The sequence below is a fragment of the Centrocercus urophasianus genome, unplaced genomic scaffold, assembly GCF_019232065.1.
Source record: "Centrocercus urophasianus isolate 14NV4802_14NV808 unplaced genomic scaffold, USGS_Curo_1.0 seq_14, whole genome shotgun sequence".
In the NCBI taxonomy this organism is placed as follows: domain Eukaryota; kingdom Metazoa; phylum Chordata; class Aves; order Galliformes; family Phasianidae; genus Centrocercus; species Centrocercus urophasianus.
In genome coordinates, this window is record NW_024884586.1 from 21,122,792 (window position 1) to 21,149,037 (window position 26,246).

The 26,246-nt window shown below is 43.7% G+C and overlaps 1 protein-coding gene across 1 annotated transcript; it reads right to left on the bottom strand.

Moving 5' to 3' along the window:
* SUSD6 (sushi domain containing 6) lies at positions 1 to 25,784 on the bottom strand. The gene is made up of 6 exons (XM_042813225.1): positions 25,751 to 25,784; positions 24,937 to 25,005; positions 11,524 to 11,721; positions 8,471 to 8,609; positions 6,536 to 6,957; positions 1 to 4,890 (listed from the first exon to the last, which is right to left on the bottom strand). Exons 1-6 carry the CDS (start codon positions 25,782 to 25,784, stop codon positions 4,865 to 4,867), a joined length of 888 nt encoding a protein of 295 aa, XP_042669159.1. The 3' UTR covers positions 1 to 4,864.
* Between the last annotated feature and the right edge of the window lie 462 nt (positions 25,785 to 26,246).

The following is a 26,246-nucleotide window of genomic DNA, read 5'->3' on the forward strand; positions in this document are numbered from 1 at the left end:
TTCAAAAGAACTTTTTTTTTTTTTTAATTTAGAAATGCAGTTATATACAGAGAACAATTAAATTAAACTTTGTACAAATATTAAAATACTATCTTCACACCCACCGCAATGTACAGGATACCAGAAAATATATATAAAATAAAGCAAAATAGAACTGATTGAATGACATCCTGCACAGCATCAATTATGGTCTTGTTTTTAATCCCACATACATATGGAGTACCATTCTGCAAATAATTCTATAGTGGTGCAATTCAGAATTTAAAAAAAATAACAAACACATATAGGAAAAGAAGAAAAGATTAATGCACCAAAGGCAACCAAGCTCTCCTTGCATTCGCACCAGCAGCTACCAGCAGTCTGCCCACCACACCACAGCACAGCTGCTTCCTTGGCAACTTAGCTTTCTGTTCTTTTTGAGTGGGGAAAAAAAAAAAAGTGAAGTTGAGAATCAGAACTGAAACGTTTTCCAGCACAACTCCGTTGCCTCTGTCTGTGCCTACCCCAGGATGGAAGCAAAAGCAGAGCCTACGAAAAAGAAATGCAAAAGCATCAGGACTGCGCTGGTGGGCATGGATGTGTAAGGAACCTGCAGCAATCCGCCTGAAGCAGTGCTGAACGTAGGGCCTGTGTGGGAAACACCCTGCTCCAAACTGGCTGGGAGGGCAGGGGAAGGGGTGAAGGACTGGAGGAGGGCTCATCTCCTGTATAAAAATACGCCTTAAAATGAAGCCCGCTGTAAGAAACCTCTATGCAGTTTCAAAGCATTTCATAGAGAATAATTTTTTCAAATAAAGTTCTTCAGCAAAGAAAGGTTTTCTCAAAGAACAAGTTCAGTGTGTAGCTCTGTGGGAAGGGCTGAAGGTTGAAGCTGGGGTGAGGTCAATGTGGAAAATGGATAGGGGTTTATTGCATTTATATACAGAAACCAGAAAGTGAAATCAATTTAATCTGATATCTGGAGAGAATAAAAAGGCAGATTCTGTAGAACAACTGCTATCAGAACATGAAAACCAGGCTTTGCAAGCCTGTTCCAAGGTCAGCAAGGAGATCTTAGTGTCCTACTAGTTGTACATTAATACTTTTATCCAGCAAGCCTAGAAGCCTGCTAAATCCAGACAAAGCACAACTCCCTTAGAACCTGGTCATGAAGGCATTGGCTATCATTAGCCTGCAGCATACTTCTCTTATTGGCCACTGCTCTTCCTCACCCACCCCAATCCCTTCCTGCGTTCCCTGTTCTGCACTGCACGTCACTTAACTAACATGTGGTTACTTCCAGCAGCCCAGCCTGCTGCTCCCTCAAAGCACTGCTCCTTGCAATTGTCCCCATTTTTCTATTGCACGTAGTACTTCAAATTTTTGACTTGCCCTTTTATTTTTTTAAATACTGGACCTCAAAATACCAAAAAAAAAAAAGTAGAAAGTGCTATTTTTATTCTTCCATTATAATTCATTTTAATGTTCTTGCATTTCGTGGGGCCAAGCACAAATGACACAATGTAAGATGATTACATCAGGGGCATTAAATAAGAAACATATTTCCCTCTGCATTTTTTTTCCAGGTGTAGGGGGGGAAAAGGTGGAAAAGAAACCAAAGCAAGACACCACCATGCTGCATCTTGTGAGGTTGAGTCCCCGCACACCCCATCAGTACACGGAGACCTCCCTGTGACAGCAATCCTGGGGACACTCTCATAGATGACCAACAACCTGCAAGAGCAGGGCTCAGGCTGAGGGATCTTTACATGTCAGCCCTTGCTCTCAGAAGAGAAGACAGGATTCTTCAGTTTAGTTAATCTTCCTAAACCTCTGTCCCAAGGCCTTCCCAATCCTCCACTGAATAAGAACAAAAAAGTAACAATCACTCGTGGACCAGTAAATGAAATGAGTCCTTAACCCCTCTCCCATTTGGAAAAAGTTGTCAAGCAGTCGCTGCTTAGGCTCCTCCCAGAACCATTTTACCCTCTTTTATATGAAAATATAAAGCATCCTGGGAGATCCTGCTTCATCCTCATGCAGCCCAACAGAGGCTAACTGTTAGTGCCTGATCACAACACCTATGCTTGCTTGTTTTCCTCCTACCTCTGCCTATTTTTCCCACCTACTAAAGCTGATTTCCATAATTTCTGTAAGTGAAACAAAATGAAAGCACTCCCTCTTCTGTGCAGCTTCCTTCTCTTCCCACCCAAATGGAATTTTTTTTCTCCTAAGCTGGCAGCTGCTTACTTTATAACAGCAGAGAGCAGAGGCAGGACCACACAGTACGTGCTTTCTGCTAGTTGAGCAGGCAATCATCCAGGGCAAGGTCAGCCTTGGCATCAGCTTCCAGCTTCATTAAGAGGTTCTTTCACCAAACCGGTACTGAGCCAGAAGGACTGCTCCTTGCAGGAAGGCAGCACACGCCTAACTTCTACTCCCTGATTGCTCAGGTTTGAGTAGGAAGGTCCTTAAGAATCTAAGAGCAACTCCTGCTCTGAGCTGGTTAGTTCTTAGAAAATACGTGACTTAGGAAAGTCGCATATTCTCCCCCTCAGCCTTGCAGTTGCTCAGTCTCTCCACATGCCCTGATAAAACCAGTGAAAGAGACAATTTTAATTGTCAAGGTAGGAGTTGAAAACTAAATATAAACACTTCCACTCTTATTTTCCAAAATTTCAATAACAGATGTGTAAACATTATCACTCTACAGTCCTTGAATACGAAACAAAACAGCCCACTGTAAAACAACATGGGATTTTCATCATTTCAACTGAACAAAAGAATACCCAAACCACACAAACTGGATTTATCAAGTCCTCGTGTTAATGAAAGATAACATGAGCAACAGGGAAGGAAACTTAAAATCCTGCATTCTTAAATTATTAATATCCCTCTGAACAGGGATGAGGAAAAAATAATTCTTCCATCCACAGGCACGCACTGACCCAGCTGCCCTAGGATTAAGCAGCTAATCAGAAACAGCAGGTGCAGGGCCAGACTGCAGCCAAGCCCCATTTCCAGGAACCAGAGCTAAGCCACAGCAAATATTATTTTATTTTTAAGGTGTTATGTCACTTTTACTAAGTGGTCTGACAGCATGATCTTGGAGCAACAAGGATGAAGACAGTAAGGATCATAAAATTAAAGCAAAGCAGCAAAGAGCACCCCCATTTACCTGATCATTGCCACCTGACATATAAGGCTGTGGCACTTTGCTCCTTCAACTCAAATGAAAATTCAACAACTTCTCATATTTCTCTGGCTACTTCAGGATAGTTATGACAACATACCTGCACTTAAGAAGCCAACTTTTCCTGATAAAACCAGTTCCACGGAACCCAGTTTCCAGACCATCCCTCTAAAGAGGCAGCCCAGATCTGTGACTGGATCACCTACCCCAAATGAAGTTGATTTGCTGCAAAAAAATGAAGTCCCCTTAACAGCAACCAGGATATTCTGACCTGCTGTAGGTAACTGTAGGGAGCAGAGGTATCCATATTTCTGGATTTTCTTTTCCCTGCTGCCAGAACTTAAGCTGTGGTATCCTCTGGTCAGTGTAGCCAACCTTCTCTTGCAGCAACAGGCCACCTGTGTTGTACTTAGAAGAGACCTTGTAAGTGCTATTGACCCCAAGCCAAAATGAAGAAGCCCTTCTCTGGGAGCCCACTGAAGCCCATCAGGAGATAACAGCAGACACTTGCTATATAGTAGCCCCTTAGAAGGTATCGAGAGCTCATATACCAAAATACCTAGTGCAGCTGGGAAGGTAGCCTGGGACTCTTGACAATTTCAAACACATGAACTGCTTCCAGATTACATCCGAAAGCATTATCTCTGCCTGAAGATCTGACCAAAGGAATCTAAGCATTAGTGCAGAACCACCTTCATTGGAAAAGCTCTGTAAGTCACACAGTTTATTCAGAAGAGCAGGGCCACAAATATGGTTCCATTCCTGATGCCTAAAAACGAATGCTACCAAATCAGAGAAAGTCAGAGCTTTCTGCACAGTTCCCATTTCCCAAGGCTCTTCCACAATCTAACATCAGGAGATGCTCTGGCACCAGACCAAAGCTGAAAGAGTGGTTTTATCAGTATAGTCCCAGTCACAGCCTCCAGAAACACAGCGTTAACCAAGTGGGCTGCACTAGTAGTGAAGGAAGGAGACAAAAGTGATTTTTCAGGAGTGGACTCTTGTAGAGGTGTGTTTTGAGAAGGGGGCAGAGGGCTTTCCTATGTTTTGGACTTCTCAGCCTTCAGTACTCTAGCAATTCTCCACTGTTATTGCACAGCTAAGCTGCCTCGCAGCTTATCTCATTTGAGGCGCTCCTAGATATTACAGGTGCCCCTTACCTGGGATCCCTCTCCAGGCCAGTGTCAGTCCCAGTGAGGTGGTTTGTCCTGCTCTGTTATAAAGAGGAAGAAGAGCCTATATAACATATATATGTATATATAAACTGTCTGCACCCAGAGAGCAAATGGTTTCAGCCTCTGCTCTCTGGGCAACAGAAGGGCTAGAGAGGCTGCCAAGCTGCAACAAGCCGGTGTGAGGAGGAAAAAGGCACAAGAAAAGAGCAGCTCTTCAGAGACTGCTGTCAAACATCTGGCTGGGGAAAAGGAGAGGAGAGCTCAAATCCACTACGTTCCTTGAGTCTCTGATGCATATGGAATGGGGAAGCCAGCACTGCACCAACCCCACTGGTGCATCCAGGAGGCAACCTGGCAACATCCTTTGGATCTTCAGCTGAGGGCATCTCTGCTTAGAGGTATCCAGGGCACAGCTCGCGAGGATGGGGAAGGCTGCACAGAGTGCTTCTGTCCTGAAGGCAGGGAGGGGAGAAGGAAGAAATCCAAGAGCGAGAAGGCTAGACACGTACAGCAGGCCTCATGCTTCCTTCAGTAAGGGAATATCTGAATGGTGGGGAGAGAAACAAAGTTAAAAAAAAAAAAAAAAAAGTCAAACTTCAGTCATTCAACACACACCATAAAAATTACTCTTGCAAGACAGGGTCCCATTTCCATTATGTGGTAACAGCACTCTTCTTGTCATTGTAGCAGAGCAGAAGGGACCTCTGGAGGGCCAACCGACCATCATCACCCCCAGTCTTAAAAAATCTCAGATGTCTGGCCCTGCACTGCCCTCCTAGCAGGAAATATTTTCCTAGTGTCCAATCTGACTCTGTCAAGTTATACTTCATGTTTCACCAGATTAAGCCCAGCTCCCTCCCAGCCCTCAACTGTCTTGGCAGGCTTCCAGCAGTGCCTGTCCAGTTTCCTCCACCTCTTAAGCTGGAAGTCCCACAAGAAGAAAAAATATTCCCACTAAAGCCTCAGTATAGTGCAGGGAAGGGTAATAACTTCCTTCTCTTTTTTCCCCATGACCTCACCAAACTCTTAGTTTTTCAACATGTCTGAGACAAGTAGTTTCTTGCTATGTCTGGGGTGGCTGAGAATACACATATAACACCTGCCCCTATCTGACTCCTCCAGTAGCTGCAGCTTCCTTATCTTTGAACCATAAGCACAAGCTTTATGGCTTTTTGCTGTATAGGGCAACCTGTTATTGTGCAAGTTATATCAGAAGGAATACATGTTTCCAGGCAGTGACAGAACATGACACAACACAGAGGTAACACACTGTGATAAGTTTGCTGTGGACTCTTTTGAGTAAGCACCACTTTTAGGTTTCACTGTTTACATACTGGAGGTTTAATGCCCATCTCATTACATGTTGCCACTCCCACCCTTCCTTCCACCCTTCAATGGAAATCTCCTTTTATTGTTTTCATTGCAAGGCTTCTGGATGGCATTACTAAGGCTGTAGGGCTTGACACCACAGAAATGAGTTCTATCCTGATCTATCTACAAGTCAGTTACATCTTTTCTTGTCTGAAGGCACAGCAGTCTCTGCAAAAGCAATCTTAGACTGCAGCTTCACACCAGCTCTGCCATTGTAAAGTAACAGCTTCAGGGTAGAACAGTGAAGTTAAGAACACAAGATCCTCTAACTATCAAAAAGATTTGCACCTCTGCTCTGTACAGTAAGTTCAAACACATTCCTTGTGTTTTCCCACACGCTTGGGCTGCAGCACCCACTGTACTGTGATAGTAAGCTGCTAACTAAAATCATCTAAAAATGAAGAAGCTTAAACATTACAAGGGCTTTGTATTTCAAGCATACCCTCCCACTTCCACCCACTTGTTTTGCATAAATGCAGCTATTTTACTGCCTTTGCACAATGATGCTTGAGGTCAGCATTCCTCTGCAAATCGCTTGCTGAATCAAGACTGAGAAACAGAACCCACAGAGGGTGGTGACAAACTGGAACAGGTTGCCCAAGGAGGCTGTGGATGCCCCATCCCCGAAGGCATTCAAGGCCAGGCTGGATGTGGCTCTGGACAGCCTGATCTGGTGGTTGGCAACCCTGCAAGTAGCAGGGGGATTGAAATTATTTGATCACTGTGTACTTTTCAACCCAGGCCATTCTACGATTCTATGAACCCCAGCATACTCTTTTAAGAGTCTCATATAGCGCTCCTTGCCCAAGTCACGTACCATCTGTGTATTCCTCAGAGGAAGTGAGTGATAAAAGGCTCTGTATGTCACTGCTTTCTGAGTCTTGGAGTTCTTTCTGTACAGGTCTACTGCTAGCCATCCCAGCTACCCAGGAAGAGGTAGCAGCCTGATGCACAAGAACAGTTTCAGAACGCTGAGAACCACTAGCTTCACACAGTCCAGAGTGTCCGGGGGCTTCATCTTCTCTATCAAGGCTACTGTGAACCCCTTGGTCCTGTTGCTGCATCTCTCTGGTTCCGTTCTGCCCAGCTCCCTCTGACAGCACAATTTGCACCCGGGAGTCCGAGGGTGGAATGCAGTTCCCTGTGCTGCCATACACTGCTTCTTCATAAGATGGCAAGGCCACTTGGACACCATCCACCATGATAGAGACCTGATCTCCAGACACACCTTGGTCTCGCCTCAAAAAAAAAAAAAAAAAAAAAAAAGGGGGAGAAAAGTTGAGCACTTATATTTTATATGTGTTTTCGTTACCAAGAATCCCGGCAGCCTCCCACCTTCACCACAGCAAAATTATAATGCTCACTACAAACATGAATGCTGGATTACTGAAGTTAAACAAGCATGGCTTTGAAGCTCTACTGTGAACTGCCATACACATGATTGGGGCTGTAATTCGAAGTGACGAAGGTTACACTGTCTCCCACCTCACCTGCCTCAGTGGCTAAATCTGACAAAGATCATGAATCAGGGCCTCTGCTGTTGCAGTCTGTAGGTAAAGAAAACTGACCACTGTTGATTTCAGTTTGTTACAGTGCTCTGCTCTGAAACACCAAATGCTGTTCTGCTACCTATGCTGCTGGTAAGATAACTGGCTAGCACAGGTAGGTCTGATAGCTCTTCAGTTGTCACAGTGTGGATAAACCTAGGTCAACGGGTCAGAGTCCTGAGACTGAATTTGTATTTTCCATGCTGGTTTAGACTTCTGCAGAAAAGGACAAATTCCTGTATCTGGCCCCTGAACCTCCCCCAGTGTTGGACAGGCACATCTCTGCTCCTATTTATGAAATATTATTCATCTGTTGTGAAGAAGGACTCCATAGTGACACTTTTGACATCAGCTGGCAGCAGTGTTACAGCTGGGTCCCTTCTCTCATCCACAGACTTAGGCCAGGAGGGCTCTCCTCCCTGTGCAAGCAACCATGGCATATTTGCACATGTACATCATCAGCAATACCGGCAGGATTCAGGACCATAGTACCACTTAGACAGACTTGGGGAGATGCATATATACCCAGACACCTACTTCAGTAACTACCCATGACTAGAAGAGGCAGGAGATTGATCAATAGTAGGATTTATAACTTTTAACATTTAAGGCCACAGAAAAAGGGCAAAGAAACCACTAATTAGATGGCATGATAGAAAAGTGAGTGCAGATGGGTATTGCTGGCCAGTGTTTCAGACTACTGCTGGAGGATCATGGGGCAGAGGTGCCAGTGATCTGAGGAATACAGCAGTGTGGGGCACAACATTCATACACAGGCACCTTATTTCTGGGAAAACAGAAGGGAGGCAGTGAGGCCAGGCTGTGAAACCCAGACAGCCCTCTGCCTACTCAGGTAGCTCACTGCAGCAGGCTAAAAGAAGTCAGCCATGTAGATCTACAGTCTATTAGAACAATAGCTTAGATACGACACAGGAACACTGCCTCTTCTTTCCTGGAAATTAGACTGTACTGTTGCCAGGCCTTGTCACCAACCTGCCCTTCGTAATCCAAATGTTTGGATTCTAGGTTCTAGTTTACCTGAAGTTTCTGACTGAAAATAGCCTCTCATGGGAATTGCCCTGACTCACAGGGCAGAAGTAGGGCAGGGAAGTAAAATGAAGGCCCAAACCAAGCCCCTTGTTGAGTTTCTCTGCTGCAGAGAAACAAAATACCCTGGAGCCTGTCTAAGCCCCAGCTACACTTACCTGCTGTGATGGAACGACTTCAGCTTTGGCTGCAACAACACAAACAGCACAACTAAGAGAAGAATCAGAGCAACAGAGCTCGCTGTGGAGGCTACTATGGATAGCGTGGGTACTCCAATCGTTGGCGGGGAGTCCTTTTCTGCAAAATCAAGAGGAACACTAAATGATTCACTCTCTTACATTACTACTGTAGGAAACGAGTAACATTCATGTCGCCTTCCTTCCAGAGCTATTTTTGGGGGCAAAGGTGAAGAGCACAAGTTTCTGGTAAAGTCAAGGCAGAGCAGTTACATCCTTCAGGGCTCAAACTGATCCCTCTCCATCAACTGCAAAGGAAACATGAAACAAAACATGCACATATAAGGGTATTTTGGAAAAACATATGGCACACACAGAAAGAGGATGCAAGCTGGTCACATACAGACAGTGGGGGAGTGGTGGTAAGGGTCATGTTATATTTACATCTGATTGAGCAACAGCTAAACAAAAAAATGTCCTGATGTCACCACCAAGGTCAGCAATTGTCTAGCACAAAAAGCAGGATATTCTAAGGCCAAACAATAGAAAAAGTTCCAAATAATGGATTTTCTTGACTAATTGAACAGTTTCCCAAAGAAAGGGAGTGGAAGTCACCTGGCCTGCTATTATTTGAGATGCAGAAGCATTCAATTTCTTTCTCACACAAACACATACTGCGGGAAATGGAGAAGGAAGGGAGCTGTTGCTTTAAGACACTGAGTTTTCAGTATTAGATACACATACTCTGTCCACATTATCCCCCCCCCTTGCCCTTTCCTCATCTGTGCTGCGTGACTGTACAAGAAACATTTTGACTTTTAAAGGTCCATTGCAAGGCACAAATATATTAGGAGTTGGCAGAGAAGGGCCTGGAGTTGGCATAGCTGAGCACTGCATGTCATGCCTAGAATGTCACGCTAGTTCTTTCACCTCCTTAGAACACATAATTGCCTGCACATGTGCTGTCTCTGTCCTTAATTTATGTCTCTGTTAGATCTCTACACACCTCAGAACTCCATCAGCAAACATTACTGTCCATTTCAGGACAATGCAATTCCACAATTTCTTTTTGCTACACTTATAACATTCTCTGGGGAACAGTTGACAAACTGCAAAATAATTATCATACAGAGATAAAGAGGAAAGAGAGCAAACAAGAAGAAGAAAGCTGGAGGACCACTGTTTTTAAGCTATAGCCTGGGTATAGCCTGACTGGTATACTTGAAGCAGGTAATTTGGAAAGACTGTTAGCATTTTATCTTATTTTAGGACAAAACTTACGGATTCAGTTATTCTGAAAATTTTCTTGAAACAAGTTCAAAAGTAGCTTGAAGTGTCCCCAAGTCAAAACTGCACCTACTACATTTTTCCTCCTGGTAAACAAGACTAAGTATTTCCGTTCTCAAGATTACTCAGGGCACTACAAATACACTGACAGGGAAGAAGGTAGGCAAACAGGAGTGCTCTACATTCAGAATTGATATACAATTCCGCAAGACTACTCACCACACAGAGTACAGCTCAGCATATTCATCACCTCAGATTTCAACAGGATGCTCACAAGAAGCTGCCAAAAGGCTGCGAGGCTGACAGGCTCAGAGCTACAGAAAATAGCTGATAATTGCCAGGGGTTTCATTTGTTGTGTATGGCACAAGAGAGATGCTACCCATCATCCATCATCTTAAGACCTATCCATTTTCTTTCCACAGTCTTCCTCCTTTTTGTTTTGTGGAGGACTCCTGTTCGTTAAACCTCAACTGACTGAGCAATTGTTTCAAAGCCAGTACTGTGAAAGCAATAGCTTTATCACTCAGCCAGGCTTTTGAAACCCCACACATTTTAAGGCCACCAAACCTACAGGATGTTAAAGAAATCTGAGGGACTGCATCTCATCGCAACACAATTCCTTTAGCCCTGAGGTAAACCAAGGGCCATTGTGCTGGAACACCATTCAGAGCTCCACTTGCAAAGCTTTCTTCTGCCGCCTGGGTGCAGCAAGGGGAAAGGAAGCCTGTGCTGAATTTAAAAGCCTCTTCAGGATCCAGTTGCTGCCAGGTGAACTTCCAGTCCCACTTTCTTATACGTCACAGGAAGGAGCTGTTGGAGTGGCTGTGGCAGATACTGATAGTGTGTTTGGGACAGGATGTTCTAGAGTTTTCAGATATGCAGCTAGCTCCAAAAGGACCTTGAACAAGCTTTTGTGTTTATTTCTGATTAAGTTAACACATTCTGCTTTGTGGATTACATGACATAACCTCAGACTGCACGCATCTTACTGACTCTAGATGACTGAGCAGTTAAATTCTAACAGCAGGCCAAACTTGAAAAGCAAAAGGATTTTCTCTTTATCCAGTACCCATGCTTTAAATCCAGAAAAGCAGGTGGCAGACAGGAGCTGTACAATGAATTTTCCTGCAAACCTTTCTACCTTTTTCCTTTCATGAAGGAAATCCCATTCAACTGGTAAAAACCGTAAAACAGAAACTGCCCACATTGATTTGGAGAGAAGCAGACACCATTTGTCAGCAATGTCTTTTCCTGCCAGTACAGTGTAAAGTAGCACCATGAAGCTCTCTGCCACAGGAGGCCAACAGTTAGTTAATTTGCAAAGGAGATCAGGTCTGTGTACTGACATGCATATACACGTGGACAGAAGGGTACACCACTGAGGAAGATGCACTGTCAAACCTATCAGGAGCAGGGAAAATGCTTCAGTTTCAAGGCCTCGCCTGTTTCTGAGATGAGAGCTGTCAAAGAAAGTGTCCACCTAAGTAACAAGTTACCTGGCTTTATACTACTCTCCATAGGCTTTCTCTTTGCAGGAAGGACTCCAGAGTTAGCATCTGATGGGCAGCTAGAGAAGAGGCATTTCTGACAAAGAGCTATGATTGTGAGCAGCATTTAGAAAACTGCTGAAGCAGTAAGCACAGCAGTATGGGTTGCTTCAGCACAACACTGTCTAAAGTGAATCTGGAAAGCTAATGTAAAGGCCAGTGTAATTCTGAATGTCCCACTGAATAAAATGAGTACTCACCCGGGCTGAGTCTGCAGCTAACTTCCATGGCAGGGTTCCACTCTCCATTCTTACAGGTCAGGTATTTATAGTCTCCTTTCAGCATGTAGCCTTCAACACACAGATACTCTATGACACTGCCTGAAGTCAGAGGGTCATTGCAGGGACTAGGATGGCATTTGTAGCCTCCATTCTCAGGTTGTGGTGGCTGGGGACAATCTGGAAATGAGAGAAAGCATCATAGTAGTTGTCTTAGAGGAAGATGTCTGAGGCATATTGCACATAGATTAACTTCCACTTAAGAACACTCGCTAAATTGAGAAGAAACTACTAAAAACAAGAAGAAAGACTGTCACACAACAGCAAAAGATATTGCTTAGTTTCACCTCTGATATGTCTTTTGTGACTGCTAAGTAAGCTTATTATCCCAGCCATACAATCTAATTGGCAGGCAACTAATGGATGATATTTTCACACAGTGACATTTAACTTTGTTACAACAGGAATCCTGCATAAAAGAGGCCCAGAAAATCCTTGATGTTACCCTTTCCCCACAGCAGTTTCATGAGTGACTGGGGGTTGAAGTGAACAGCCAGGATCTCTGATTAGCCTTCCAAACCTCATACGGAAGAAGGGCAAGACCTTCTTCTGAAATGAATGAGGAATGCGAAGACCTTATTGTATACAGGTACAGTGTCAAGGTACAGAGCTGACCCAGAAGTTACAATCCCTGATTTTACATACCGTCCTGCATTACAGCCACATTTTCTAGCCCATTTAAAAAAAAAAAATCAACTAGTTACAAAGATATTTTTAACATAAACCACTCATTTATCTACATGAAGTCTGCAGTGCTGAAAGCGCTTTGCATTTCTCTTTGTATCTCCTCTATCCTAATAGACACAGACATACTAAGTGTGAGAAAGTTTCTCGTAGAATTTTCAATAGCTGTTCAAATAAAAACAAACTAAAAATGAGGAAACTGCACTAGAAACAGGAGGTTTGTGCTTCTCAGAATTTCATCTCCTTTGGCAGCTCTTGATGATTGCAGAACAGCCTTAATACGTCTTCATGCCACACACCCATCTGACTATAAGGGAGAAATCTGTAAAATTGGATCAACTTCTCTAGCTTCACAAGAGAAAACACATGAAACACCCCTCCAGATGTATTCTGGGGCATGGAGAACCAAGCAACCCACCAACTCTATTCTGCCACAGTGCAATTATCCAGGCTTGCCCCTAATCCTTGAATGTGAGAAACCAATTGGGCAAGCTTCAGTTAACTGGATTCAGTGCAGGGCCTAAGAAGACTGAGAAAACTTTGGAGGTACATTCCACTACAGAAAAATCTGCTACACTGCTGCAAGTGACCCCTGAACCTAATCACATGTGTGAAGGCATCATGGGCAATGCCTTGTAAATGCCAGTAAAACCCAAGACGAAGTGCTGAGTGAAGCCAAAAGCCCTGTGGTATGAGTTCTGCCAGCTTTATAACTGCAATTCAATTTACTTTTTGAAAGAAAATGTTAACAGGGGTCTAAGAAACAGCCTCTCAATAAAACTTTGTTCTCGATGAGATTTATCCTTAAATAAGCTTCAGAGAAGCCACTGTCCTGTCCCTCCTGAACACTGATTTGCAGCTTCTAAGTTTATTTTTTTTTCTGTGACCATTTCCAATGTTGTAAACCAAGGTTTTAACTCTTTGCCTTACACAGCTAAAACGTGCTTTCACTGAAAGCCCATCCAATGCAGCCGAGTGACAGGTTCACCACACACTTCACATCTAAGCACTTTACAGGACAGAGGTGCTTCCTGCTAAATTGCAAGGACCCATTTGAGCACTAGAAATATTCTCAACCACACAGCAAGTACCTCTCCAAGCAATGGCAGAGAGCTGTGGGAAAAACCTCCGTCGCCACAGCAGCAGGGACAGCTTCCGCACATGTCTGATGCCACAGGAGGCATCTGGAATTGCTTAGGGGCCATCTGAGCCCCTTGCCACGCTGCCTCGCACCAGCAGAAACTTTCCCACACATGCACACAAGTTTCCCATTTCCAGAGGAGCCCAATAGGCTGCTGGCCCCTCTGTTTTAAGGCCTACATTACCCAGCAGATGAGATAAGGAGACATGGCTAGCACAGCTTCCTGCAGGAAGCTTGTCCCTTTGGGTGCTGTAGAGGGTCACACAGAACAACACATTCTGTTGAGGACCCTAAAATCAAATCTTAAGCGGGTAGAGCCAGAGAGCTGCTGTTCAGAGGGCTGAGGAGCAACCAGCTCAGCCCAACCCGGCAAAGGAAGCTTGCTATTTCTCAGCAGCATTCACATGGTCTCTGCTCTCCAGTTGCAGCCAGAGCTCCCTTTGTCACCCATGTGTGCCGAGTTATCTGCAAAAATCAGCTAGCAACCAAAAAGGGACTCACATACGCCTGTAGTGGAACTCTCAAAGGCTTGCAAATACCACGGCATAAGCAATCCCATGGGGCCCTAATTTGGCTTTGTTGTGCAGGTGCTTTAGGTTCAGATCTGCAGGTACGCTACTGCAGACTGGTCTGCTCCCCACCACCTCCACAGGCTGCTCAGCAGCAAAGGAGAGGGGCAGCTGCTCATTATGTGCTCAGCCCCTTGACCTAGAGCCGTCCATGAGTGCTTCAGAATCAGTCACCCCCTATTCCTCCTACCTCTTCCTGAGGGCATGTGACACCAAAGAACACCACAAACACTTCAAAAAAAGACACCTTCACTCTGACAGAACAGGCCTCTCCTGGCCATGCACATGGGTGGAGTACACAGGCAGAAGGGAAGAGCTGCCTATCAGCAGCCTGGAGCACGGTCATGCTGTGAAGGGGCAGTGCAAGGTTTGGGAGCAAGGAACCTGCCCCAGTCCTTCTGCCAGCTCCCATTCCCATCCAGGCTTCATGCTTTCAACCTTCAGTGAGGTTTGCATGCTGCTGCCCAGCCTCAACCTAACATTACCTTGGCACACTGCCCAATGCTTTCTGAGCCACACCAACTAAACAACGGAGGAGAATTTTTCAGTACTTCAGCCCCAGCTGGGGCAGGACAGATTTCGAAGGACATTGCAAAACCAGCATACCCAGATACACTCTTTGCAAGTTTTCAAAGGCAGGTGGCATACAGTGGATACATTGAAGCTTCCCAAAAGGTTACAAAAATTTCTCTTAAGTTGTGGGACACTTAAGAACAGATATTGTAACCACATACTCCCCAACATCGAGGGCTTACATTCTCAATGGCATTAGCTTCTATTTGAAATACAAAGAAACACAGAGGAGCATCATCATCTCTCTCCCTGAAACACAGGGTTCTCGGAAGTACTCCAGAGTTTATGAGACTTCTTGAAACAAACACATGTGCCAGGCACTGAGGAAAAACAGAGACAAGTCAAGAAGTTATCAACTTCTTAGAGGATTACTGACATCCCAGGCTTGCAATTGTTCTCAGCAGCATCATTTGTCATGATCCAAGGATGCAAGGGGACAGTAGTTTTGAACATCACAGTCTCTTGCAAAAGAAGGGAGAACTCTACTCCTCGAAGCCCAGTTTCTAAGAGGTGCTGACGTTTGACCTCTCCTGAGAGCTGGTTTTCGGCCAACACACAGGGCTGGAAAGCAGGCAGGAGATAACTGATGAAAAGACCAAGCGTTTTCTGCATCACTGAACTCTGTTCAGAGAAAAAGCAACTGATTGATGGACAAAAATAAAATCATGTACTGAAGTTTCTGCAGATGCTATTCCAAAATATTAGGTATTTAATATATTGCCCACGAAAATGCAAGACAAGATTTTAAGACGTGAATGAAAAAAATGCTGTACCAGTATGAACCTCCATCCAGCTTCCTATCAAATCAAATGGTAAGCACCATTTCTGCGTCTATGTCACATGACAAAATACCATCCTCCTTGAAGGGAGCATTAACCTTTCTTTGGATAACAGCGAGCAACTTGGCAACAACCAGTGTTGCATTGTGCTGCAAGGAACTGCTTTTCTGTTGTAGCTACAAGCAGTGTCATCGCACTGGTACCTTCACAGGCTTCCTCACTCATGGCTTCAACAATACCCACTTGCTTCCTCTTAGACCAGACGTGTAGGCAGCTGCAGTGGGTTGCAGGCAGCTGTGTTGGGCTTCATTTGGGAGACAAAAAAAAGGACATCAGAAGGCCAAATTGATTAACCCAATCACCAAAGAATGAAATGGATCTTCCACAGCTTAGCTGTGCTGAAGCCAAGCCATAGTCCTGAACTCTGACCAGAGACAGTGCTACAAAGTGCTCCTAACAACTTAAATGCTACACAGAACCAAACACAGGCAATAAAACAGATGCAAGAAAATAACTTTGTGGGATGACAGTGAGGGAGTAATGTATACAAAACACAGAAGAGGCACAGCTGAGCCCTGATCTCTAAGAGCAGAATTCAGACATGAGCAGATTTCCCTAACCCACGCATGATCAGACTACCGTGTTAAGGAACAAGTGCAATACAGTCCACTTACACATACAATATAAAATTAAAATATACTTAAATATGACCACACTATCACCATGGAAAGCTCCACAGTAGTGACCTGCATAGCACAGACTCTGTATACTCTGGCAGCATTGATAAAGGCATCTCACCAGAGCTGTGGGTCTTTGCACTCTTTTCATTTCTTTTTATAAGCATCATCTCTTAGATCCTAGCAGGGGTCTTACATCTCCTTCTACACCAAATGCTCAAATCGCATTTCAGCCACTCACCTCCTTTGCTGAGCAGTCTGACCTCGCAGAGATGATGAAAACCAAAACCTCCTCAATGCAATACATTCTTACAAGAAGACAAATACTAATCATCATCTGCTGGAGTGCGTAACTAGGTTTGTAACTAAGCGATAACAAACCACTGCATTGCTCACCTTATGTGGGTGGACAGATTAGGAAAACATTGCTCAACAAAGGGATGTTATGCACTGAACGTAGTAAAATTTATTATACTTCTCCACAGCAAGGCACAAAAATCATGAAAGGTAGGACAGTAGGACAGGAAGAGTTTTGACTAATCAAAGTTACTGTTCATATTACATCCAGTCCAAATTCCAATAACTTTAAGAGGAAGCAGGACTAGGCCTCATGTCAGCTCCTCACAGACTACATGTGTGTTCCAGCATATTAATCCTCATAGCAGCATCTTAGAATACTTACCAGTCCACTGAGAAGCATTTTGGAAACAGCATGGGGGGAGATTATGTGACTTCTGCAATCTCCAGCAGGAAGCTAGTCCCTCTTCTTAAGAGAGGTGGCTGAGATTGCTGCCCAGCCTTCAGATTCATATGCTGCAGTTCCCCACCCCCTTGATACCAAGCAAAACAAAACCCCACCGCCAGGGTAGAGACAACTCCTCAGCTGGCTCCTTTAACAAGTGCCCAGCTCAGATCTGTCAGCATCTCCTTGCCTTCCATAGGTAGACCAGGAGATGCTAAGCTGTTCTTTTTCCCCATACTCAAGATTTACTCCATTTAACTGATGTTATAAAGACTCAGAGGAAAAACATCCTCCAGACAAAAATCACTCTCCTGGTCTAACAAGATGCATACTCCCCTGGACAGTCTGGCTAAACCTGTTGTGATTGTTTCATACCAGTGCCTAAGTGCCCAACCTGGTGAGCAAACAGTTTTGTGAAGAGGAACACAGAAGCACCCAGTTAAAAACTGTTCCTGTACTAGAGGCCATATGATTTGCTTCAGCTGCTATTCTCTCTCTCAGAAGCCTTATGAAAACTTTCTTGTGCTATACTGGCTTTCCTACAGTGGGATTTTCATCGAGCAGCTTAAAGAAGATTGCCTTCCCTTTTTGTCTCTGTTTATATCTCCTGTCACACAGATGAGTTTCCCTCCTGGCCTCAGTCTCTGCCTCTGCCTATTTACCTTATTTGCTACAGCAAATACTGCAGCAGCAGGAAGCGCCTCTCCACAAGCCTCTGGTTCTCTGAAACACGGCCATCATTATTCTCTCAGGCAGGACTCTCCACTAGCTACAGAAACTGCACTTCTAGTAAGGCATCCAAAATAAATACAAGATAGGGATATCATCCAATTACTTGCCCTGGCTGTAGAGGCCTCTGATTTTCAAGTTGGATAATTTGTGTGTCCGCATCATTTCAGTAAGACAGAAGGAGCTGCAAAAGCTGTTACTAGCTGCTGGCAAGGATCTTCAAAAGCCCCAGTCTCAAGGGCACTCTTGAGAGTAATCCTCCTCTACTCCTCTCAACCTGGGTCCTGCCAGTTAAATGGGTGGGCAGAAACACCAGCTGAAGCCTTCTGCAGACACTGCCCTTCTCCAGGACCTGAGACCTAAGGTTCAAGTTTAATTAACACCACACTGAAAATAACAGAGCCAGTTCACTGTTTCTCTCCAGTTAGCGCCCTGAATCGGCCTACAGCAATAGCTTTTCTTTTTTTCTTACAATTATTATTTAAGTTCATCCACAAGCCACCTTTTTTACAGAATGCTTTTTATACAATACAAATGTGACAACCTGATGCAGCCAGCCAGATGGAGGGCTGGGAGTGCAAGTCAGAGAGCAGCAGTTGTGCTGGTTTTGGCTTGTGGAGGGTCTGGTAATTCAGAGTGCTGGATCCTACTCAGGAGTGGCAACAAACATTAGTTTCGCCTTAGGAAGCCACTGAATGAATTTGCTAGCAAGAGCTCTGGCTGTATTTGCTATTTGCAGAAGAGACATTGTTTTCTCTCTTTTCAGAGTTTCAATTATTACCAGCAGGGCACTACCTGACCTCTGCACTAATCTCCTGGTTGCTTGGTAAGCCAATAAGGAAACAATTTAACCCATCCTTTGCCCGTTCCTGGATCTCTTTATTTATTGGATGTATTCCCAACCTTTGTCACTGGTATTCAGAGAAGCATGAACGTGACCCAACCAGATAATAGTGTCACTGCTGTCCTCAGCCACAGCAGTAGGTAACCAGTCAGAGTTGCCAAGCTCACTTAGCAGCTTCTTGAGCAACAACAAAGGCAACAAGCCTCTCAGAGCCTGCAATAGACTGCAGTGCCTCAGCCTCAGCTGATACCTAACTGGAGGAACTGCAAGTTCTCATGCAAGTCAAAACCTGTTGCTTTTTAAAATTTAAGCTTCCCCCCTCCCCCCCCACAGGATGAGTGATTGTTTCATACCCTCCCACATCACTATGGTAGGGCAGACCCATACCTAACAACGTGATGAATTTAAAAAGCACAAAAACTAGCCTATGAACAGCAGAAAAAACTTGTAGAACCCTCTTCTGAAAGAAGCTGCTTAATTTCAGCAAGAAGCAAACCTGCATCAGTTCATACCCTCTTTACAGCTAGCTACGTCAATAAACACCATCTTATGCCAAAGCAAAACCGTGTCCCAGGCAGCTGGTTTGCAGAGATGAAGCACCTAGATAGGCTTTGATCACACTGCTGCATCTTGCTTCTTGTTGAGAAAGCAATGACAAGGGGATGTGTTTAGGAAAGGCATGAGACGGTAAATGCAAAAACCAGTCACCTCCACCCACACACTCCAGCAAGTCAGAGAACAGCTCCATTTCTGAGTGCTAAATACCTTCTCATATCCATCCAGTCATGTTTGCCTGGATGCACCGAAAAGCTTTCAGCAGTTTCCCCTTACACACTTGCTGCTCCAGCACTGTTCTCCACGTGTTCAGATTAATACCAATACTAGGCCAGGAAATGGCTCATCAAGAATTTCATGGATAAAAGTCACTGCAGGTAACAGCAGGTCTGTGCTGAACACAAGAGAGCCACGTGGTCTGGACTGGAGTTTCCCCTGGCAGGCTGGCTCTAAGAAGCTCTGAAATGATCTGCTCTGTGGTTGAACTCAAGGAATTGTACTTGTGATGCAACCCTTTTCCAACATCCAGCATTTTGGGGACTGTTTTTAGCCCAAGTAAAATTAACTTCAACTGCAGTAGACAATTGTGTGTTATTAGAAAGTCTCTGCCCTAACAAATGGATAGGTCTTCCAGGTAGAGATAAAACATGCTCTGCTGACCTCAAGAATTTGTTTTTTTCCACATTGCTCATAAGTGTGCTAGCCTGCATCTTTTAGCTATACACACAGAAGCTACAGATACAACACCTGAAAAGAGACCCAGGCTCAAGCTAGCTTCTGCCCCTCAGAAATAGTAGCATTTCTAGCCGGAGGCTAAACATGCGCACCATAAAAGACAGACAATCAGATGGCCAAGACTTTCACTGATCTGCAATTTTTCTGACAGAGATGGGGCCAGGAACCAAGGCAACAGTTTTTGAACCTTCTCCTTTCCAGCACACTGGCTCTCTCTAGCACATGAGCAGATGGGTCATTTCCCAGAGGGGCAAACCCGAGACGGCAGCTGCTGTCAGAGCCCAGTCACAACAGCTGAGGCTAAAGAACCCCTTTATATGCTACTTACAGGAAGCAGAAGTCAATAAAAAGCCTCTATTGTGAGCACACACATTTCTAGTCGACCCCGTCCCTAAAATATTTTAAGCCTTCCTAAAAACACACCGCAAAACATAACTCTCCTTTGGGCTCAGTGCATTGAGCAGAGGCCAAAGCTCACTGAAAAAGTCAGCTCTCTGTCTTTACCAGCTGCACATGCTGCTTACTTTAAGTCAGTGATAGAATATCAAACTGAGCAGGACAGGAACCTTTACTGGGACAATACAGTTCCCCTAGTGAAGACACATTCTGAAGAAGATGCTTATTTTTCTTAATGTCATAACGTGGCTAAATGAGAAAAAAAAAAGCAGAGATTATACATATACATGTATGTATACATAATCATACAGCCACACATCCATACAATTAGACAAGTGCTCACACAGCCATCCTGTACATGCCAAAGCCGCCTTTTACTTTTTTCCCCTCTTCTTCCTTCCCTGTTGCCCAAATGCCTTTTCTTCAGGGCAGGGGGAGAAAAAATGAAGAAAGAAAAGACTAATTGCAGCCTTCCACCAATGCAGTCACCATCTGGTAACTCAAGAGACACATGGAGCCAAATTATCTTAATTAACATGTTACAACAGTATTTAAAAAAACTCTATGCTTATTAACACTCAGCTGTGATTAGTCAACCATGGAGGAAGCCTGCTAATGCCACATTAATTATGGGTCTTGTCTTCCTTTCCATTATAAATATGATTATATTTTTCCAGTGGCTCCTCTCTCTCCTAAAAAGAGCACCATTGGCATCAAATCTTGATCTCAAATGCAAATTCTATTTACATTCTACTAGAGTCAAAATGTTTAGGCTATGTGAAGCTTCCACTGGTGCTCTGAGGCTGCTACAGACTTTCTCGATACAAAATAGAGCTTTCTATGTTTGCCCCTTGGACAGTTCTTCTTCATTTAGACAAATCCCCCAGTAAAATTCAAGCAAATAAAAAATTATTTTGTGTCTTTCAAATTCATTTTTCCCTCCAAAACATGGGACTTCACTGCATGCTAGACCAGATAAAATAGGACAAAATCCAGAGCTAAAGAAGAATCAGCTGGCAACAACTTGCAGCTGGGTTGCAGTTGGAGACAGCAGCACAGTGGCTCTGAGCAGTCAGTCTAACAAAGAAATCTGCTCTCCCAGTGGCACAATGGAGATTTCCAAGTGACATGCATTTCTTTTTTTCAAATTTTCCAAGGCCACTTCCGGCCTCCCTGTGCCTTCTTCCAGCCACCCTATAATTATTGCCACATGTTAGGAGAAGGAAATTAAGGAAGTGCTGTAACAACCTTATACGATCCGCAGAATCCACAGTTTTGATCTTGAAACCTCAACCCTCACAATTGCATGAGAAACACTCAGCTAGGTTCTATTTCCTTTCCTCTCTTTCTTGATTGAGGGGGAGCCCCTAAGAAAGCTACCTAGGCTTTAGACTGAAGCTCTAAGAAATTTCACTAAGAAATGTGAGGAGCACAAAAGTGTTCATCACACTGGGCAAGGGCAGTTAACTTGCCAGGTGTCTCCTTTCCTCTCATTGGCAGCTCACTCAATTCTAAATCTTGTTTTACATTGCAAAAAGAAAAACATTTAAAAAAGATAACAGAATTGTCAAAATAATTTGGTATCCTTTCAAAAAGGGAACAGGCAGCAATGGCACCTATTGTGCAGAGGCGATTTAGTAGAAAAGGCATTAGCATGGTACTTGAAGCCATGTAACATTCACTGTCCTCGACTACTGTGACTAATTTTAAACTCCAACTTAGATCTTCCCACAGCCTTGCTTTCTCACTTTGACCCTGCTTATTTCCTTCCAGAAATGTACAAACCTAAAACTTGCTCATAATTCAGACATAATCTGCACATTTACCCTGCTGTTTCCTTGGCAGCTCCTATGGGAGTTTTCCATCTGGGTATAGCAATGGCCCCTTCTTAGGATAAATGCCTGACAAACACTATGCTCTCTGGTGTCAGAAAAACCACCTGCAGAACCAATGAGAGACGATAACCTAGAAAAGAAAGTAACTGCCACGTGCTCATGCTGATTTTGAGGACTAGATTCTGAGACTGCAGAGACAACTGGTTTGTGCTGACCTGCCTTACTGATAAATAAATACCATTATTGATGCTTAGTGGGCAGTTCTTTGAAGGCAACACACCCTAACAACACAGCAAAGCAAAACTCATCTCAACCAGCACATGACAAGAGACCCGCAATTAAGCCTCAGGAGGCACCCCAGATGAAATACATCACATGGCTGGTAACACTAGCAGCTGTAGGACTACACTGCTCCCCTTTCAGCACCGGGTGAAATTCAGAAAGTCACTGCTAACCTACAGTACACAACACTGGGCTTCTCCTTACCCAGGCCTTCCTTCTAACCCCAATTCTGCCATAGCTCATTTTGTGACTTGGCACTGACTGAGGTAGTCCTTACCAGAGAGAAGGCAGAAACCCAGAATTTTAGAGTTTAGAGAGAAGCCCTGTCTTTCTATGCTTGCATGAGAAGATCCCTATGCTAGCCAAGTTGCTTTAAAGCTCTGTCCTGGTAGGCCTCCTTCGTTCACTAATCAGCCTTTTGCAGCAGATTCATTTTTCATCCTTTCAGCAGCAGCAGCTGTTGCCTCTGACTCAGCCTATCCAAAAAGTACTAATATGGAATTTTGGCCAAGGCAGATCTAGTAATGGCATGCACACAGAAGACTGCTTTGTGCTGTGTTGTTCTACTTTAATCTGTGTGGAAACCTAACAGGAAAGCCCAAAGCCTTAGGTGGCTGAAATTGCTCAAGTTGCTCTCTGCATTAGGTCTAGCTTTGCTATGGTGTGGTGGGTAAGGAGAGCAATCGTGAAACTTCAAGGTTGTTTTGTTTTTGTTTTTTAAACATCAAGGAACACTGGAGAATACTTTGTGATTCTGCCAAGCCATTTTTCTTCTGACTTTTGGATCTGTTCAGGACCTTTGAACAAATCAGAATCTAATATCTGGGCAGATTTGTTTATCCTCTAGGAATGACTCATCTCTGCCAAGGGACTTGTCAGAACAGGCACTCAAAATTTACCATTGGCTGGGTAGAACTGTAAAGAGTTATTAGTCCTGTCTCACTGGAAAGCCTCTCAAGCACACTTCATATTTTCACCCTAGATGTGGTTAGCTTAGTTGTAAATATTAGGTCATGTTTTCTACAGGCTTTACAGGAGCTCAATATCGCAAGCAAGTTCTCTGCACAGTCTGGCAGGAAAGCAAAGATAGCCCCACAGGGACATTCCCCAGGTCATTCCATTCAAAGCTGGAGGCACCTCAGAATACAGAGTGACTGAAGTACTATACGTGGCAAACCTAGCTTTCCCAAAGATGAGTGTCCTATAGCCTCCCAGCTACACTACAAGTTGAACCATTCTCATCTTGATTTTCTTACGCTTAGCTGAATCTCAAACTGGACTAGACTATAATTCAAAAAGCTCCAAGAATGAAATTGAAGAACAAAGCTTCAAAATACAGGAAGAATTTTCTTCTAGACAAGAGTTATGTACGACGCACCTTTCTAAATTGCCCAACATTTTAACAATGTTGGACGACCTAAGTACTCACACGATGGCAGCAGGAAAGGTGGTGTCAGGCCCCGTATAACCTGCTCCGAAACTCAGCAGCTACCTAGTACCTGGGCTACTCTATATAGCAGCAATGCAAGTAACCGGAGAATATTTGAAAAGAAGGAAGATAACTCAGTGAAGCTATTGGTAAGTTACATGACCTAAGTTTGAACAGCTAAAGGCATCAAGGTCTGATGGGATGCTGCCGGTGCTTTGATTTACAAGTCACAGAATGATGGTGGCCATCAATTCTTGCAGAGCATGCTAAGTCCCACACATTCCACACACTCAGATTCCGCTTGGGGTCAAACGGCATATCATTAAGTAAACAGCAACTTAGTATAACACTTACAAACAGAGCATATAGAAGAACTCATGTTTCCAGTTCTCCCCCTTGAGAAGATTATTTCATTATACAGACATAATAGCTTCACAGTGTTTGGTTTATAGTTCCATTTTCCCAGTACCTACCAACAGCTCCAAGCAAATCCAAGGATATGAATTTGTAAATTGCCTAACAACATGTATAGGAAACTGTCAAAAATATACCTCGTAGCAAACACAAAGTCTTCCTTTCTGTTTTTTTGGCTCCTCATTCAAAACCCCTACATGGTAAACAAAACTAAACTGAAACAAACCAGGCTTGGAAAAAAGGTTCGAAAACCAAGGTCCTTTCATAGCTGGCAACAAGTGTTCGGAAAAAGTGTGTAAGAAGAATTCTCACCCTCTGAGATACTACTGTCCTCTGACACTTCCACTGTAGCCACTGGAACTGAAGTACAGGCCAGTCAAAATACCCAGCTGAAAAAGCAGATAATAAGGCTAGAGTAGGTCCTGCTCAGGGAGAATCTATTTGTAGCTCCACATAAATTCAAGAAGAGATGAAAAACCATTCCTTTCATTTGACTAAAAGAGATGATAAAATACATAAACAAAATCCCATAGTATAACTATTTTTAAAATAAAATACTCATTAGAAGGGCATAGAGCCCACCACCCCCTTCCCCCACCCCAAACTCTGCTATACCTCAGACCTGCCCCTGGACAGGTCTGCTTGACATCTTGCTGCTTTTGAATGAGAAATACAAGGCTATAGATATTCTTTGCCCCTTATCTATATTCCTCAATCACAGAGTGCAGTTTAGCGGATGGAACTAAAGCCAAGGCATAGGGGCACGGGCCTAGACACAAACTGCACTGCTACATAACTTGAAGTTTTTGCCTCCTTGCCTTGGCTTTTCTTTTCACAGAGCTTTCCTGTTTGCCTTTGAGAATATAGAAGTTCCAGTAGTCTACAGAGTCCTGTGTAATGACTTAAGGGTTCTGGTCAATGAAATTAATTACACTGGTGACAAAGATTTACAGATTAATTTGGCTGTTGTAATAGTTGGGTCTTTTTTCTTATGAAGAAAGTCAAGCCAGGAGCGGAATTTCACAGTTCAGTAGTTCTTTCACACAGGTCTCTCCGGCCAGGAATTTACTTCAGGCTTTACTGCAATAAAGGAAACCAACACATGGCTAGGGACACATATGCTGCATTACTGTCTTGCAGCGTTACCGTCTGGTTTTAACTCAACAACATTCCCTTTTCTATTAGCTGGAGGGTTTTGTTGGTTGGTTGGTTTGTTTTACTGCTTCTTGGAGGGGATTGGAGTTTTGGTTTTATGTGCATTTTGATGTTGTTTGTGACATTTCATTAAGTTTAGTTTATTATTTTGAGACACTTGTTTGCTCAGCTCTCTCTAACGGCTTCTTTCATCTACGCATTATCTATACAGCACCATCCATCATGTCAGAGCAGTTACTAGAACAGCAGGAGCATTTCTCAGTACAACATATAGTTAACAAGATAACAGTGTTGATAATAATAACAATGTTTGATTGAGCTTTTGCTGCATAAAGTAGCCAGATTCACACCTTGAGGTAAGCATTTCACTTGGATCACTCTTTACTTGGACACTAAGTCTAAATCACCACTTCAAGGGACTAGACCTTGGGGTCGAGGACTTGCCTTATTGACATGGTTCTTCCTGGCAACTCAGCTGATTTGCAAACACTGTTATAAAATCTCGTTTCTTTGAACACCCTTGTTCCTTGCTGTCCTACACACTTTCCAGCCAGCGCTGGCATCGAGCTGCAGACATTTCAAGTCTCTCTTGAGCTTCTCACAGACTCACCATACTGCCATTTTTCTTCATAGCCATCTTCCATACTCCAGAAACTTCCTGCTAAGCTCCCTCGCACCAGACAACAGTTTCTCCAGTTTCAACTGCCCACCTCCATAAAAAGAGATGGTGTGGTTACGTGGGTTTTTGGCACGCTTTTGTTGCTGTTGCAACTTTTCTTTTTTTTCCAAAGACAGTTTTTGTATCCTCCAGTTTCAATGATGTTTAGGCTAAAATATTAGTGGATACTAATACATGGACTACATTACTACTTACTGCATTTTCTCCAAGCTGTCAATCCAATCAGGACAACATTTTAAATTTGGTTCCAGTAGGTGTAGAACCACCTTACCTCTGCTGGGAGAGCCAGACGACTTCTGAACAAAAGCCTAATTTTATGTTATAAAAATTTATTATAATAACTCACTTCTACAATATTTTGAGAACTAAAATGAAGTGGGAGGACAGATTATTCTAAAATACAATTATCAGAGTATAAAGAAAAACT